The following is a 16,027-nucleotide window of genomic DNA, read 5'->3' as shown; positions in this document are numbered from 1 at the left end:
GCAGGTTTAATTCAGCAGGTTTAATTCAGCAGGTTTGATTCAGTAGGTTTGATTCAGCAGGTTTGATTCAGCAGGTTTAATTCAGCAGGTTTAATTCAGCAGGTTTGATTCAGCAGGTTTGATTCAGCAGGTTTAATTCAGCAGGTTTGATTCAGCAGGTTTAATTCAGCAGGTTTAATTCAGCAGGTTTGATTCAGCAGGTTTGATTCAGCAGGTTTAATTCAGCAGGTTTGATTCAGCAGGTTTGATTCAGCAGGTTTGATTCAGCAGGTTTAATTCAGCAGGTTTGATTCAGCAGGTTTAATTCAGCAGGTTTAATTTAGCAGGTTTGATTCAGCAGGTTTAATTCAGCAGGTTTGATTCAGCAGGTTTGATTCAGCAGGTTTAATTCAGCAGGTTTAATTCAGCAGGTTTAATTCAGCAGGTTTAGTTCATCAGGTTTGATTCAGCAGGTTTAGTTCATCAGGTTTAATTCAGCAGGTTTAATTCAGCAGGTTTGATTCAGCAGGTTTGATTCAGCAGGTTTAATTCAGCAGGTTTGATTCAGCAGGTCTGATTCAGCAGGTTTAATTCAGCAGGTTTAGTTCAGCAGGTTTGATTCAGCAGGTTTGATTCAGCAGGTTTGATTCAGCAGGTTTAATTCAGCAGGTTTGATTCAGCAGGTCTGATTCAGCAGGTTTAATTCAGCAGGTTTAGTTCAGCAGGTTTAATTCAGCAGGTTTAATTCAGCAGGTTTGATTCAGCAGGTTTGATTCAGCAGGTTTAATTCAGCAGGTTTGATTCAGCAGGTTTAATTCAGCAGGTTTAATTCAGCAGGTTTAGTTCAGCAGGTTTAATTCAGCAGGTTTAATTCAGCAGGTTTAATTCAGCAGGTGTGATTCAGCAGGTTTGATTCAGCAGGTGTGATTCAGCAGGTTTAGTTCAGCAGGTTTAATTCAGCAGGTTTAATTCAGCAGGTTTAATTCAGCAGGTTTGACTCAGCAGGTTTAATTCAGCAGGTTTGATTCAGCAGGTTTAATTCAGCAGGTTTGATTCAGCAGGTTTGATTCAGCAGGTTTAATTCAGCAGGTTTGATTCAGCAGGTTTAATTCAGCAGGTTTAATTCAGCAGGTTTAATTCAGCAGGTTTGACTCAGCAGGTTTAATTCAGCAGGTTTGATTCAGCAGGTTTAATTCAGCAGGTTTGATTCAGCAGGTTTGATTCAGCAGGTTTAATTCAGCAGGTTTAATTCAGCAGGTTTAATTCAGCAGGTTTGATTCAGCAGGTTTAGTTCAGCAGGTTTAATTCAGCAGGTTTGATTCAGCAGGTTTAATTCAGCAGGTTTGATTCAGCAGGTTTGATTCAGCAGGTTTGATTCAGCAGGTTTGATTCAGCAGGTTTAGTTCAGCAGGTTTAATTCAGCAGGTTTAATTCAGCAGGTTTGATTCAGCAGGTTTAATTCAGCAGGTTTAATTCAGCAGGTTTGATTCAGCAGGTTTGATTCAGCAGGTTTGATTCAGCAGGTTTAGTTCAGCAGGTTTGATTCAGCAGGTTTGATTCAGCAGGTTTAATTCAGCAGGTTTAATTCAGCAGGTTTAATTCAGCAGGTTTAGTTCAGCAGGTTTGATTCAGCAGGTTTGATTCAGCAGGTTTAATTCAGCAGGTTTAGTTCAGCAGGTTTAGTTCAGCAGGTTTAATTCAGCAGGTTTAGTTCAGCAGGTTTAATTCAGCAGGTTTAATTCAGCAGGTTTGATTCAGCAGGTTTGATTCAGCAGGTTTGATTCAGCAGGTTTAATTCAGCAGGTTTAATTCAGCAGGTTTAATTCAGCAGGTTTAATTCAGCAGGTTTAATTCAGCAGGTTTGATTCAGCAGGTTTAATTCAGCAGGTTTAGTTCAGCAGGTTTAGTTCAGCAGGTTTAATTCAGCAGGTTTGATTCAGCAGGTTTGATTCAGCAGGTTTGATTCAGCAGGTTTGATTCAGCAGGTTTAATTCAGCAGGTTTAATTCAGCAGGTTTAGTACAGCAGGTTTAGTTCAGCAGGTTTAGTTCAGCAGGTTTAGTTCAGCAGGTTTAATTCAGCAGGTTTAATTCAGCAGGTTTGATTCAGCAGGTTTGATTCAGCAGGTTTGATTCAGCAGGTTTGATTCAGCAGGTTTGATTCAGCAGGTTTAATTCAGCAGGTTTAATTCAGCAGGTTTGATTCAGCAGGTTTAGTTCAGCAGGTTTAGTTCAGCAGGTTTAATTCAGCAGGTTTGATTCAGCAGGTTTAGTTCAGCAGGTTTAGTTCAGCAGGTTTAATTCAGCAGGTTTGATTCAGCAGGTTTGATTCAGCAGGTTTAATTCAGCAGGTTTGATTCAGCAGGTTTGATTCAGCAGGTTTGATTCAGCAGGTTTAATTCAGCAGGTTTAATTCAGCAGGTTTGATTCAGCAGGTTTAGTTCAGCAGGTTTAGTTCAGCAGGTTTAATTCAGCAGGTTTAATTCAGCAGGTTTAATTCAGCAGGTTTAATTCAGCAGGTTTAATTCAGCAGGTTTGATTCAGCAGGTTTGATTCAGCAGGTTTAATTCAGCAGGTTTGATTCAGCAGGTTTAATTCAGCAGGTTTGATTCAGCAGGTTTAATTCAGCAGGTTTGATTCAGCAGGTTTGATTCAGCAGGTTTAGTTCAGCAGGTTTGATTCAGCAGGTTTAATTCAGCAGGTTTGATTCAGCAGGTTTGATTCAGCAGGTTTAATTCAGCAGGTTTAATTCAGCAGGTTTAATTCAGCAGGTTTAATTCAGCAGGTTTAATTCAGCAGGTTTGATTCAGCAGGTTTGATTCAGCAGGTTTGGTTCAGCAGGTTTGGTTCAGCAGGTTTAATTCAGCAGGTTTAGTTCAGCAGGTTTAATTCAGCAGGTTTAATTCAGCAGGTTTAATTCAGCAGGTTTGATTCAGCAGGTTTAATTCAGCAGGTTTAATTCAGCAGGTTTAATTCAGCAGATTTGATGAAGTGTGTGTGTGTGTGTGTGTGTGTGTGTGTGTGTGTGTGTGTGTGTGTGTGTGTGTGTTAAATGTTGAACAGTGAGTTGGTCTCACCTGTCCTTTGCAGAAAGCTTTGATGTCTTCTGCCGTGCACTCCTCTCCGTCTATCAGTTTGATGCAGGCGCAGATCTCTTCGCCGAAACGTGAGTCCTCCACTCCGACCACCTGACCCACGATGAAATACATACGTTACTTTTGTACTGAAACAACAACAATAAAATAAACAACAACAGAGAAACACGTGCACAGCAGCATGCAGGTCACATCCACACATTTAAAGACGTGATAAATACTTCTTTGAATATTAGTTGTGTTGGTTTCAGGACTGGAGGTAAAAACTTAAATAAATAAAATAATTATGGAGCCGGGGAGACGCAGACTTTCTCAGATTATTGTGAGAAAGTAACGAGAAATAAAATTAAATTTATGAAAAAAATCATAAATTTACAAGAAAAAAATCATAAATTTGTGAAAAAAATTCTAAAATTTATGTGAAAAAAATCTGAAATTTACAAGAAAAAAAATCAAAAAATTTCAAGAAACAAATCCGAAATTTATGAGAGAAAATCTGAAATTTTCAAGAAAAACTTCCAAAATGTGTGAAAAAAATCAAAAATTTACAAGAAAAAAAATCAAAAATTTATGAGAAAGAATTCTGAAATTTACAAGAAAAAAATCAAGAATTTGTGAAAAAAATCTGAAATTTACAAGAAAAAAATTAAAGAAAATTCTGAAAAAAAATCCGAAATTTATGAGAAAAAAATCAAAAATCTTTGAGAAAAAAAATTCTAAAATGTGCAAGAAAAGAATCGTGAAAAAAATCCGAAATTTACAACACAAAAATCAAAAATGTAAAAGAAAAAAATTCTAAAAAATTTGAAAAAAACCTGAAATTTTCAAGAAAAAAAATCAAAAATTTATGAGAAAAACATCAAAAATTTCCAAGAAAAAAAGTCATGAATTGTGAAATGTGTGAAACACGTTCTGGTTCCCGCCCGTCCTCACCTGCGCCTCCATCACTTTGGGGTGTGTGTGCAGGAACTGCTCGATCTCTGCCGGGTAAATGTTCTCTCCTCCTCTGATGATCATGTCTTTAATCCGCCCCTCGATCCGCAGGTAGCTGTACGCGTCCAGTTTCCCGATGTCTCTGCGGGAAAAACAGGAAGCGTTGAAGCAGCTGCGTGCGGAACAAGAGAAACAGAGAAACGGCGTCCACTCACCCGGTTCTGTACCACCGGTCTTTAGTGATGCACTCCTGGGTTTTGGCCTCGTCGCCCCAGTACTCCAGCATCACGCAGTAACCCCGGATCAGGATCTCCCCCGTCAGCCCCAGAGGCACCACCTCTCCCGTCGTTGGGTTCACCACTTTAGCCTGTGGAGCAGTGGAGCCGTCGTTATGTAACGTTACAGGCTGAATATGAACAAGCTCTATTAAAAGGTAGATATTTAAAAAATAAATGATGCACACACGGGCGTTTTGAGGGGGAAAAAGTCTGAATTTTATGAGGAAAAAAATCTGAAATTTACAAGAAAAAAATCAGAAATTTACAAGAAAAAAAATCTGAAATTTAAGAGAAAAAAATCCTAAATTTACGAGAAAAAAATCTGAAATTTACGAGAAAAAAATCTGAAATTTACGAGAAAAAAATCTGAAATTTACGAGAAAAAAATCTGAAATTTACGAGAAAAAAATCCGAAATTTACGAGAAAAAAATCCGAAATTTACGAGAAAAAAATCCGACATTTAAGAGAAAAAAGTCCAAAATTTACAAGAAAAAAATCCGAAATTTACAAGAAAAAAAATGAAATTTACGAGGAAAAAAAATCTGAAATTTATTAGAAAAAAAATCTGAAATTTATGAGAAAAAAATCTGAAATTTATGAGAAAAAAATGAAATTTATGAGAAAAAAATCTGAAATTTCTGAGAAAAAAAACATGAATTTTGACAAGAAAAATAATGAAATTTACAAGAGAAAAGACAGAAATTGGGAAATGTGTGAAGTTCCTTCTGATGCACGTCCGTCCTCACCTGTGCCACCTTCACTTTTTTAATAATGTTATATTTTGTGTAAAAGTGTATTTTTAGCGTGACGTCTCGGTGAACGAGCACGCCGCCGTACCTCTAAGTGGTCCATGACGATGCCCACGGTCTCCGTCTTCCTCTCCAGGTTGTCTGTCGGGAAGCCGCAGAAGGTCACGGGGCTGTTCTCCGTGGTGCCGTATCCAATCTGTCAATCACACAAACGGGACGTGGTGAGGAAGAGGAAGAGGAGAGGGAGAGGAAGAGGAGGACGGGACACGATGGGGACTAAGGACGTGGTGAGGAAGAGGAAGAGGAGAGGAAGAGGAGAGGAAGAGGAGGACGGGACACGATGGGGACTAAGGACGTGGTGAGGAAGAGGAAGAGGAAGAGGAGAGGGAGAGGAGGACGGGACACGATGGGGACTAAGGACGTGGTGAGGAAGAGGAAGAGGAAGAGGAGAGGGAGAGGAGGACGGGACACGATGGGGACTCAGGACGTGGTGAGGAAGAGGAGAGGAGAGGAGAGGAAGAGGAGGACGGGACACGATGGGGACTAAGGACGTGGTGAGGAAGAGGAAGAGGAAGAGGAGAGGGAGAGGAGGACGGGACACGATGGGGACTAAGGACGTGGTGAGGAAGAGGAAGAGGAAGAGGAGAGGAAGAGGAGGACGGGACACGACTCAGGACAGAGGGGAAGCTGGGAGCGAGAAATTTACGAGAAAAAAAATCAGAAATCTTTGCTTTTATATTGATATCATTTTTTGTTATTATATATAATTTGTTACTATTAATTTGTCATTACTTTATGTAGTTTTTATTTTATTAATTTATTTATTTTTATTTATTTATATTTTATTTATTTATATTTTTTATTTATTTATTTTTTAATTTATTTATATTTTTTATTTATTTATTTTTTAATTTATTTTTATTTATTTATATTTTATTTATATATTTTTTATTTTTTTATTTTTGAATTTATTTTTATTTATTCATTTATTTTTATTTATTTATATTTTATTTATTTTTTTGTGTTTATTTATAATATTGTGACATTTTAACATTATTTAGGTGGAGGCTTTAAATCAGCCCACTGGGGTTTCTGCCTCTTCCTGCTCTGCATGTTATTTCTATTCTTTGTCAGTATTTGTGTATTTTTTAAATTGTGCTAAAAAAATAAATAAAATAAATAAATAAATAAAACAGAAAAAAGCAGCAAAACCCTCATATTGTTGAAGCTGGACGCACTAAACATCTGCCATTATTGTTATAATTAATTATTGTTATTAATCGCCCATATAAATAGCTGCAGACTTCAGCTGTAAACTGAGAATATAAACGACTTTATTAAATATGATTTTCCACTTGTTGACAACGCGTCAGAGAGACAAAGTGCAGAGGAGTGTGTGTGTGTTCACAGGTGCAGATTGGATCTCAGGGAGGGAGGTTAAAGGCCGGGGGACAAACGGACGCTGCGGAGCTTTTCAGAGGCGGGAACTTCACCTGGAAAATCCGGGAGGAGACGAAATATTCCCAATAAAATGTTAGATTTGTTGAGTAAACTCTAGATTCCACTCACTCCGCGTGGCTCCATCCGTCTGATGAACGCAGCCACGCCACAAAGTCCTGCTGCACGTTTCTCCAAACCGTCCTTTCATAATTTATTTTCCCAATCTTTAATTTAATTCAGTTTTATTTACAGTGCGAATAGAGGAATGTTAGATGCTGGAACATTGAGGGCGTGTGTACAGACACTGATGGCGCCCTCCCACTGTGCCTCCGCCCCGTGCCCCGTGCTTTAGGGTCCTTGTCCCCCCCTCCAGGCCCGTTTGTACTCACACTACCTGGGCCTCGGAGAATGCTTCTTGCTGCCTATACGTCATCACGCCGTAACACGTCACACGCATTGATGACGTCATGGCGATGTGTGGCTTTGTTTCCAGATCTTTCCGTAGACCTCGGAGTTTTTGTGCGTCTTGTCGACTGTTTTTGAATCTTTTCATCGACCAAATCTGCAGTAAACACTCCACCTCCGCATCACACCAACGTGAACCTTTCACCACCATTGTTTTAAATGTCCGCGCATGGTCCCTCCTTCTTTTTTCTACGTCCCAACAGGCGCACAGGAAATGACCTCAGAACCGCCGTAGGCCTCGTGCTCGTACACGTGCACATGCTCGTGCTCGTACACGTGCAAACGTGCTTTACTAAAGCCCACCTCTCCCAAACGGGCAGTGGACGGAAAGTGTGCCGCTCCTTGGCGCGGTACGGTTGCACTCACACTGATCAAGCGTACTAGACTTTAGCCGTGAAACGTGTTTGGGCACGGTACGGATGGACAGTGGGAGTGCGCCCTTTCTCTCTCCTTCTCTTCCTCTCTCCGGTGCAGACATATGTGCGTCCTCCACAGAGCTGGGTCTGTCTGACGTTCCTGTCTGTTATAGTGAAGGTTTTCAACGCCACCGTACTCTACGGGGGAATTGTTGGGTCTGTGTAAATCATAAATAAGTCATAGAGTGTGGTCTTTACCTACTCTGTAAAGTGTCCTGAGATAACTTTGGTTAGGATTTGGCACTAGACTCTTGTAGTTTAAACCTGAGAGCCACAATCGCCTTCACAGCTCGCAGGGCCGACTGGAGAAAGGAGCGTTACGTAACTCCTCCATCTCCAAAAGAAAGAATGCACACAGGAATGTAAAGTGGCATCTTAAAAATCTGCTTTTGTACGTTTTTTGTTGCAATTGTTCCGACCTGAAACAGCATCTGGAGACTATTAAAGGTTACAGGAGCGGCTCCTATTCCTGCCACCGCAGACTGAAAAACAATAGAGGCGTCTGAGAGCGTGCGCGCGGATCCGACCCGACCTGCCACGTGGTTGTGAATGTGTCTTTTCATTTGTCTGCACACGAGCTTCCAGCAGAACACATCGTTTCTGTGCAGAGGAGAGCGCGTCCGTGTCGTCGTCCTGCTCATTTAGGGTTAAATTCTCACAGCTCATGACTTCCTCCTGCAAACCTCTCACTGGCAAACCCTCCTCGGTTTTTTTTTTCCTCAAGTAAATGTTATAAATAGTGCAGTGTGTGTTCTGTGAGCGGCCATCCTCCTCTCAGAGTGCATCGCCCACCTTCGCTCAGTCAACTCACCTTTTCATTCCTTCTCTCTGCGTCTGTCTCTCTCTAAACACCGAACACTTCTTTCATCCTCAGAGATCTTTGCTCTGAAGCTTTTTTAAACGCCACTCCTCAGCTCGTTCTTCTTCTACTAAAAGACTCCAAGACACTCGAGCTTTTCCAGCATGCGTTGTGTGAGCTGGTTGTTGCTGGGGACCTGTCTCCTGGTCCTGGGCCCCGCGGTGCAGGGAGCCCCGGGCCAGTGCCCCACTCTGTGCCACTGCCACGGGGACCTTCAGCACGTCATCTGCGACAGCGTGGGGCTGAAGAAGATCCCGCGGGTGTCAGAGGTCACCCGTCTGCTCAACCTGCAGAGGAACAACCTGGGCACCATTCCCACGGGTGCCTTCAGCGAGAGCAAGGGGCTCATCTCTCTGCACATGCAGCACTGTCAGCTCCGAGAGGTGGGATCCCAGGCGTTCAAGGGGCTGAAGAAGCTCATCTACCTCTACCTGTCCAACAACGAGATCAGCAGCATCAAGCCCGGCGCCTTTGACGACCTCACGGAGCTCACCTACCTCTACCTAGACGGCAACCAGATCAGCGACCTCGCAAAGGGCATCTTCTCCCCGATGATCAACCTCTTTATTCTGCAGCTCAACGACAACAAGCTCCGGGAGCTGCGGCCGGGGACTTTCACAGGCGCCAAAGACCTGCGCTGGCTGCACATGAGCGGGAACGAGCTGGCGACCCTGCAGCCGGGCTCTCTGGACGACGTGGAGAACATCGCCATACTCCACCTGGACAGGAACAGGATGTCCACCTACCCCATCGCGGCTATGAGCAAACTGCGAGTGGTGGAGGAGCTCACGCTGGGGAAGAACCCAATGAGGACCATCCCCGACGTCGCCTTCCAGAGCTTTGGGCGTTACATGGAGAAACTGAGCCTGGACAACATGGGTCTGGAGAAGGTCAGTCTGGGGTTTAACTGGGTCTTTACTGGACACACTTTGATATCTAATGACTAACATGGTGACATTCAAGGCAGTGAAAGTCGCTGCAGCTAAAAATGTAAGGAATCTATTAGTTTAAAGACAGATCAAGTGCTCTTTTAATCCAAAAACACCTTTTTCTTGGCCTGATTATTCAAAATAATGTCTTTAAAAGTCTTGTTTTGTCTTAAAAAACAGTCCAAGCTGAAAGATATTGCAGTGTTACAGAGTTTAAAGTGATATAAAACAGAAAAAAGCAGCAAAATCTGCATATTTTTAAGCTGAAACCACCAAATATTTGCCATTATTGCTTGAAAAAGTACGTGAGACTCTAAAATTGATAATCAAAATAGTTGCTGATTGAATGTGACGAATGATTTCAGCCCTAAACAACAAGTTCATCTAATGAAAAGCTCTCTGCACTACACTGTGTCTGTGTGTCTGTCTTAATACTTGTTTGTTTGTTTTGGATTCACACTCATGTTTACATGTGCAGACACCCCCCCCCCCCCCCTCGTCTGCAGCCAGCAGGCGTTTCTCACTCACTATGACTTCACAGGTGTGTGAATCATGCATCTATCAGAACAGGATGCAGATGTTGGTTTATTCCATTTCCATCTGTCTCACTGTCGGCTGACAACGCAAACCTGATGCTGCATCTTTCAGTCTTTTGAAAGCAGACGGGATTCATATGATGCTCCAGGATCTTTCTCTGGCCACTGACCACAGAGGGACACAAAGAGACACAAAATGACCACAGAGACACAAAATGACCACAGAGAGACACACAATCACCACAAAGAGATGCAAAATGACCACAAAGAGACACAAAATGACCACAAACAGATGCAAAATGACCACAAAGAGACGCACAATCATCACAAAGAGTCACAAAAAGGCCATTAAAAGTCCTATGCATGAGGGTTTGACCACAAACAGATGCAAAATTACCACAAAATGACCAGAAAGAGACAACAGAGACACAAAATGACCACAAACAGATGTGAAATGACCACAAAGAGACACAAAATGACCACAAAGACACAAAATGGCCACAAAGACACAAAATGGCCACAAACAGATGCAAAATTACCACAAAGAGACACAAAATGACCACAAAGAGACACAAAATGACCACAAAGAGACGCACAATCATCACAAAGAGTCACAAAAAGGCCATTAAAAGTCCTATGCATGAGGTTCGGTGGCCCTTTTCCACGTCTGTGTCCATTTGGACGATTAACAGGGAAACTTTCCCCCGGCTCAGTGTCGTTCAGTGTGGGCAGTAAAGGCGGATTAACTGTGCTTGGATTCAGCTCCACAAGACTTTCCTTTAATAATGTACAGTTTACTGACGCCAGTGAAAGTCTTCAAACACTTAACATGCAAGTCTCCGATCCAAACGTCTCTGAACTCTGAAGAGACGCCTTCTTAGATCTCCAGGAGTCTGGCTCCTGAAGGCGACATTTGACTCTAATCCACCTCGCCGCTTCTCAAGACATTCCTCAGTCCACATTTGCTTCATACTTGCGGTCGAGCCCATATTTGCATGTACCTGTGCCACAGTACGGAGGGAAAACTGTGAAACAACAACCTGCTCACGCTGGGACTGTGTGAGAGCCAGGTGGAAGCAGCGGGAGACGGCGAGTGCGGCACACACACACAGCCAAAGGGAGATTAAACCCATTTTCCAGCCAAAACGCAGGTATTTTTAGAGTGTTTTTGTTTGCTGGACCTCGGCCAAGCGTGTCCCAGTCTAATTATTACACAAGTGTTATTTTCAGCAAGGTGTGTTTTCTACTTTCAGCGGGAGGGTCTTGTAAACAGGTCAGGAGGGGTGAGGAGGCGGGTAAATAGAGGCAGGGTGTAGAAGAGGAGTATTTTTAGCCCCATTTGAATGGACAAATGGGCCCTTTGCGAGCCTTCCTGGCAAAGAGGGCGAAGACAGAGAGAGAGAGGGAGAGCGAAAACACCTCGGCCACGCTGGAAGTCATCCATCTTCCGTTGCTCCAGACTCTCGGCTACTTGTCGCTGTGCAGTGGAAATTTCCAAACAGCCTCGTCCCCTCCAGACTCATAAAACAACCCTTCAAAGCTCAGCTCCTCTGCTCCTTCTTCCCCGACTTGACCCGACGTGGATCGGTTCACCTCGCACCTCTCTGAAGCTTTTAGCACCCTCGCAGATGCATATGAAGACGGCCCGTGTTTACATAAGTGCTGGTGCGGGAGGAAGGATGAGAGGAGGCTTTCATGGAAGAGAAACACCGGCGAGGTCCCATCGTTCTGCATCGGGGACGAGCGTGTGAACCGTGTTTTTATCAACACCGTCTGCAGCACGAGCTCAGAACTACAACAGTTTCAGGAAGCATTGATTCATGAGTCCTCGCGGTCGAGATAAGAGTCTGAGGCGCTGGTGGTAACTCCCCAAAGCGAAGGAATAAAATAAAGAGTGAGGGTAAAATTGAGGGTGAGATGGACAGGCGGTTAGGCGCGCTGTCAGCAGTGATCTTGGCGTTGCGTCGGACCATTGTGGTGAAGAGGAAGCGCTCGATTCACCAGTCCATCCACGTTCTGACCTTCACCTACGGTCATGAGCTTTGGGTAGTGGACAAAAGAACATGGCCGTGGAAGTGATGGGAATAGTTTTCAAAAAAAGGTGCGGGGGTTAATATCTATCTGCGGAAATCGATCAGGCATGTGCACGCACGCCTGCCTGTCATGCATGTTGGAAAAAGTGTCAATAAAAAGTGTGTTTGCGGGTTTCCAGTCTGTGAATCCTGCAGCTCGCTATGGATCTAAAGGGGCCGTCACATGATCAGCTTTTAGCGCTGGGCTCACTTTGAGGTCGGGCGCAGAGACCCAGTAAACGGCTAAATCGACGTTAGCATTGTAACAACCGTTAGCTCGCAAACTGCCTCTTCACAAACCTGGTGTGATGCAGATAAACCTCCATCGTTACGTTTTCTTCTGATCGTGATGCGACTTTAATGTAACGTAAATAGATCGGGAAACTCGGACAGACGAACGATACGTTTCCTCCATCTTTCTCACCGGCTTGATGTCGCTCTCTGGTTGTGCTTTTGAAAGGTCAGTGGCAACGAGGTCAAAGTTCAACTGATTTGAACTTTGTGCGCCTCCTCCAAAGGAAGCTGGTGCAAAGCGTTTTTTACCGCGTATCACTTGTAAGGGTCTTAAGGCAGGCACAAGCATACAGAGAACGACTCTTAAGCACGACTTCGCTCACACCAAAGAGTTGTTTAAAAGAACTGTTTCCATGGCGTACTCACATCCCTAAATCGAGGATACAAGAGGCACAAAGTTGCTTTCTCCGTAGGGCGGCTCTGCTCAGCCTCAGAGACGGGGCGAGGAGTTCAGATATCCGGAGGGAGCTTGGAGCAGAGCCCCTGATCCTTGGTGTGGAAGTGAGGGCCTTTCACTCTCCGGTAAAAGGCCCAGAGGTCGACCAAGAACACAGAAGTGTCATTGGGGCGGCAACTTGCACGGTGGCTCACTGTGAGTGTGTGAGTGTGTGAATGACGATATAAAGACGCAGCCGTTGACTCATGTACAGCTCGTCCTTCTTCTAGTTCTCTGACGGTGCGTTCACCGGTGTGACGGCAGTCAAGTCGCTGAACCTGGACAACAACAAGCTAAAGTTTCTCCCCAAAAGCCTGGATTTTAGCGCCGTCACCATCACCAACCTCACGCTCTCCAACAACCCGTGGAGCTGCACGTGTCAGCTGGCTCCGCTGCGCAGGTAAGAGACGACGACGACACCCCCGACACAACACTTCACAGCCGCGCTATCGGCACAAACTCTCTGCTCCTCATCTTTTCTGCTTTCCACCCCGCAGGTGGATGGACTCCAGCCGCAATCGTCCAGACGCGGTGTGTGCTTCTCCCCCTCAGCAGAAAGGGAAGCAAGTGAGAGACAGCGCCGCCTTCAGTGGCTGCAGAGTGAAGCCGAAGAGAGCCAAAAAGGGAACGCGTCATTGAACACGCAGCTGCACAGGTAACCGCCACTGACGTTTGTTACCCGGCTGCCATGTTCCATACAGTCGAGACAAAACCAAACACAACCGCCAGCGACCGTCTTCCTGTCATTTTCACATAGTTGGTACATCTCTACCATAAAAACACAACTCCATGCTGAGAGAACAAATTATATTTATCGTGAACGAGTGAACAATAACTCGAGGACGAACCGTTTCTACTAAAGAGCTTAACGGTCTCTTGACTCTGCTGTTTGTTTTCTGTCCTCACTTCCGTTTCTCTTCTCTTGCACCAACCGAACCGCCAATCCGAGCGTTTTGTCTCACCGATGGACTCCTGTTGAGCCCCTGATGAGGGCCGGTTAGTGCGGGAATCACCACAAAAACTAGCGCAGCAGAAGCCAAAGATGTAGCGTGTAGTGCTAGTTAGGAATCATATCTGTCTTTAATGACACGACCATTAGGAGTCACTGAAGAGAAATCTTTAACTCTTAAACTTTGGGGTTTTAAAATGGTAAATCAGTAACATTTAGGTTACTGCAGCTTTCAACAAGTTAAATAAAGACTTTGTTTAGACCATTAAGAGCGACGTCCATGTGGAAAACACCCTTGAAAACCTCATCATTGTCAGTGTTGTCAGTATTTTCTGTCAATTCTTCCGAGGAGTGGACTGGAAGAAGAAACACGCCTTAAAGGCCTTAAAGGCAAACGTTGCATCCGGTCGAATAAGGGTTAAATCGTTATTAATGCAATTTAAGACCCAGTTCACATCTATACTGGCAGAAAAAGTTATTTCTCCTCTCCACAGAGTTATTGGTTCAACATTGGAGTCATCAATACACATGTTTCTCAAAATAACAACATTTAAAAGTGAGATTAATCGATGCAACTTCATAAAAGTCCTGTTGAAAACGTAGATCCAAGGACTCAGATTGATCTTCATTTCTGCAGAAAGCCTGTTTCTTAAATGCCTGAGGTGCAGTGAAATCACAGCCCTCCTGTGACGCTTCGCTGTGAAAGGTTTTCAGCTGCAGTTCTGCACAACGCGACATTGGATTCAGACGCGACCACGTGGGGTTTGAGTTGGTTTTGGAGTGGGGATGGAGCTGGCTCTGCAGGATTTTGTTTTTCTCTCCGCCCGACCGCAGGACTCTCCGTCCCCGTCTGAACTTTTCCATGTTGGCCCCGGGGTCCAGAACACGGCGTCCAGGTCGCGGGGTCTCTGTTTGGGCGCAGACTATTTGTTTTGGCTGCTGACATTTGTGTCTTTTCCACAGGAGAGGAGGCGAGGAGGAGCCTGTCCAGGTGACTGGCTACTACACATGCAACGAAAAGCAATGCTAACTCATTCTACTTCAACACTGTCCATCTATTCATCTGCCAAATATTGTCACGAGCGTAAACACACACACACACACACAAACACACATTCATACACTCCCTCTGCGTCTGTCTCTCTCACACCCAAACACATCAAGAGCTTAACGGACCTGAACTTTCATTTCTTGTCCGTTTATACCAAAGATGGAGGTGAGACGTGGAAACAGGCAGGTAACCACCAAAACAAAGGATGTGTTTGAGTAAATGAAGCTGCACAAAAACATTAAAAAGGAGAAATGTTTTCCTGATGCGTTCAGAGAAAAACAGTGAATACAAACACGCCTGAATATGAATGAAAATAACGTGAAATCAAACCAGATTCAAGGGAAATGTTTGGGGAAACAGAGAAGATCTACAGCCAGCAGCTGGTTAGCTTAGCTTAGCACAAACACTGGAAACGGGGGGAAACAGCTAGCATAGCTCCGTCCAATGCTCACTAATTAAAAAGCTTTAATCTGTATTTTTTCCACATTAAAGTCTAAAACCAACTTGACCTTTGTTCTGTATTTGGTTGAGTTGTGTTCTGACATGATCCCAACAATGTTCAAACCAGAGAAATGTGTCGTTTTATTTAAAGGTGCCGCTCTTTGTCGACCAGAAGCTTCATAAATTGACTTTTAACCAGTTTTAAGACACATTTTTACCAAACACTGTTTAGATCTTGGTGGTTTTTAACTCTATTTTTGACCCTGATGGAGGATTTGAGTCATCAGACGTCTGGATCTGAAGTTATCAGAGAGACAAGCTGAGCAAACGTTAGCGACAGCCGCGGAGAAACAGAGATTTTTAACTGGAAAACTGCTTCATTCAGCGTTTTTACAGGTTTGAATCAGCGGGTCTGTGTGTTTTGGCGGGTCTGTGTGTTCACCACGTCACCAAACGTCTTCTGGTCTTGTTTTAAATGCAAGAAAAATAACTTTATGTTGTTTAATTCCACACTTGAACTTTCCAGTGAACTCTTCACACACGGTCGTTAGTGAATCTTTGTTTTACTGAACTTTAAATCTCTTATTTTGGTGGTTACCTGTTTAAACGACACAACAACAACAACAACTAAAAAGACAAAGAGGCAGAGAAACACATCCTCAAACACTCGCTTAGCGTCTTTTCTACTTTGTGATGTCAGTTCTACGCCCTCGCCAAAACATCCAAGACGTTTAAAAAAGTCAGTTTTCAGACGATACGACTTTAAAGATGTGGGTTGGCTTATTTTGTGGATCAAAGGAGACAATTTCGGTCTTTTATGAAGGTATTTTAACACATTTTTGGTCCGAAAAGATGAAAAAGTTCTTCTTTTTTAACTTTAATGCAAACTATTTGACACATATTTAACATTTTCTCAACATTTCACTGATTTAAATTGTAGGAAAATGGGATTTTTATGCAGCTGAGGGTGACTGACTTTAATGCGTATCTAATGTATATTCAGTTTCTTTACTTTTTCTACACTTTTGGTGGTGACGAGTGCTCACATGCAATAAACCTTTTACAAAACCAAGCCTCTTTGTGTCGTGCATGTATACTTTAACACG

The 16,027-nt window shown here is 43.4% G+C and overlaps 2 protein-coding genes across 2 annotated transcripts in view; one reads left to right on the top strand and one right to left on the bottom strand.

Annotated features, from left to right (window-relative positions):
- Positions 1-16,027, bottom strand: part of acsf2 (acyl-CoA synthetase family member 2) — a 38,677-nt gene that overhangs the window by 5,035 nt on the left and 17,615 nt on the right. The window contains exons 11-14 of the mRNA XM_083932785.1: positions 5,122-5,229; positions 4,221-4,372; positions 4,006-4,147; positions 3,055-3,165 (exon numbers count right to left, since the gene is read on the bottom strand). Of these exons, the coding sequence (XP_083788911.1) occupies positions 3,055-3,165; positions 4,006-4,147; positions 4,221-4,372; positions 5,122-5,229 (513 nt within the window). The remainder of the gene's footprint in view (positions 1-3,054; positions 3,166-4,005; positions 4,148-4,220; positions 4,373-5,121; positions 5,230-16,027) is intronic.
- On the top strand, positions 8,022-15,983 carry chad (chondroadherin). The gene is made up of 4 exons (XM_083932787.1): positions 8,022-9,103; positions 12,711-12,880; positions 12,978-13,135; positions 14,393-15,983. The coding sequence occupies exons 1-3, from the start codon at positions 8,318-8,320 to the stop codon at positions 13,117-13,119; spliced, it is 1,098 nt and encodes a 365-aa protein (XP_083788913.1). The 5' UTR covers positions 8,022-8,317; the 3' UTR covers positions 13,120-13,135; positions 14,393-15,983.

The sequence above is a fragment of the Echiichthys vipera genome (assembly GCF_963691815.1).
Source record: "Echiichthys vipera genome assembly, chromosome: 18".
NCBI lineage: Eukaryota > Metazoa > Chordata > Actinopteri > Perciformes > Trachinidae > Echiichthys > Echiichthys vipera.
Note: the sequence above shows the minus strand (reverse complement) of the source record. Positions and strands in the feature narration are given on the sequence as shown.